At 40.9% G+C, this 838-nt stretch overlaps 1 protein-coding gene across 1 annotated transcript in view; it reads left to right on the forward strand.

The window, feature by feature from the left end:
* Window positions 1–520, forward strand: part of LOC119586936 (solute carrier family 22 member 5-like) — a gene marked incomplete in the record, with an annotated part of 32,490 nt that extends 31,970 nt beyond the window's left edge. The window contains 1 exon segment of the mRNA XM_037935668.1: window positions 41–520. Coding sequence (XP_037791596.1) covers window positions 41–301 — 261 coding nt within the window.
* Between the last annotated feature and the right edge of the window lie 318 nt (window positions 521–838).

Raw genomic sequence — 838 nt, forward strand, 5'->3', positions numbered from 1 at the left:
GATGGGGGGGAAATTCTTATATCAACCTTTTTTTCCTCAGTCGGACTATGGAAAATCTTTTCCTTACTGGCTCCTCGCATCACTCCTGTTACTCTGTGCCTTCCTGGGTATCTTCCTCCCAGAGACTATCGGCCTCCCACTCCCCCAGACTTTCCGAGACGGTGAGGAACTGGGTAAAGGACGACCCCTTACGACCTGGATCCACTACTGGAACCAACACAGGTATATGCCAGTCTCGTCTGAGGAACCTGGCAATCTTGAACTCAAGAAAGGTTTAACTACATGTGAGAAAGAGAATTAAGGGTTTCAATTTACTAGATTGTACAGGAACGGACAGATGTAACGATCCTCTATCAACATGCTGCGGCACAGACAGATAAAGCGAAAGATATAAAAGTAAATAATATAGAACCATCCTAGGCTGGAATCTACTTCGCTCATATAAATATATATATTTTTTTCTTTTAACAACGGATATCTGTAATTATACAAAGATTAGAATAAAGTATGAATTATTCAGTATCAAGCCTCACTCTCTCCCGAAAAAAGGTATAGCCCCCCTCTCTCCTTACTTTCCTCCATCCTCTCCCTCTCCCACACCTTTCTCTCTCCCTCTCCCTACCTTCCGTCCCTTTCTCTCTTTTTCACCCCTCCATCTCTTCCACATATACAGAAAAAAAAAAAACTAAACTAAAATAACCTAAACGTGTTTATCCCTTTCACGACACGTGCAGATATTCACTACTTCAAAAATAGAAAAGAAAAAAAAAATCTGATTCATGTACATCCAATCAATTCAACGAAGGAGCTGCTCTGAAATGTTTACAATGTCGATACC

Source organism: Penaeus monodon, chromosome 22 (assembly GCF_015228065.2).
Source record: "Penaeus monodon isolate SGIC_2016 chromosome 22, NSTDA_Pmon_1, whole genome shotgun sequence".
Taxonomy (NCBI): domain Eukaryota; kingdom Metazoa; phylum Arthropoda; class Malacostraca; order Decapoda; family Penaeidae; genus Penaeus; species Penaeus monodon.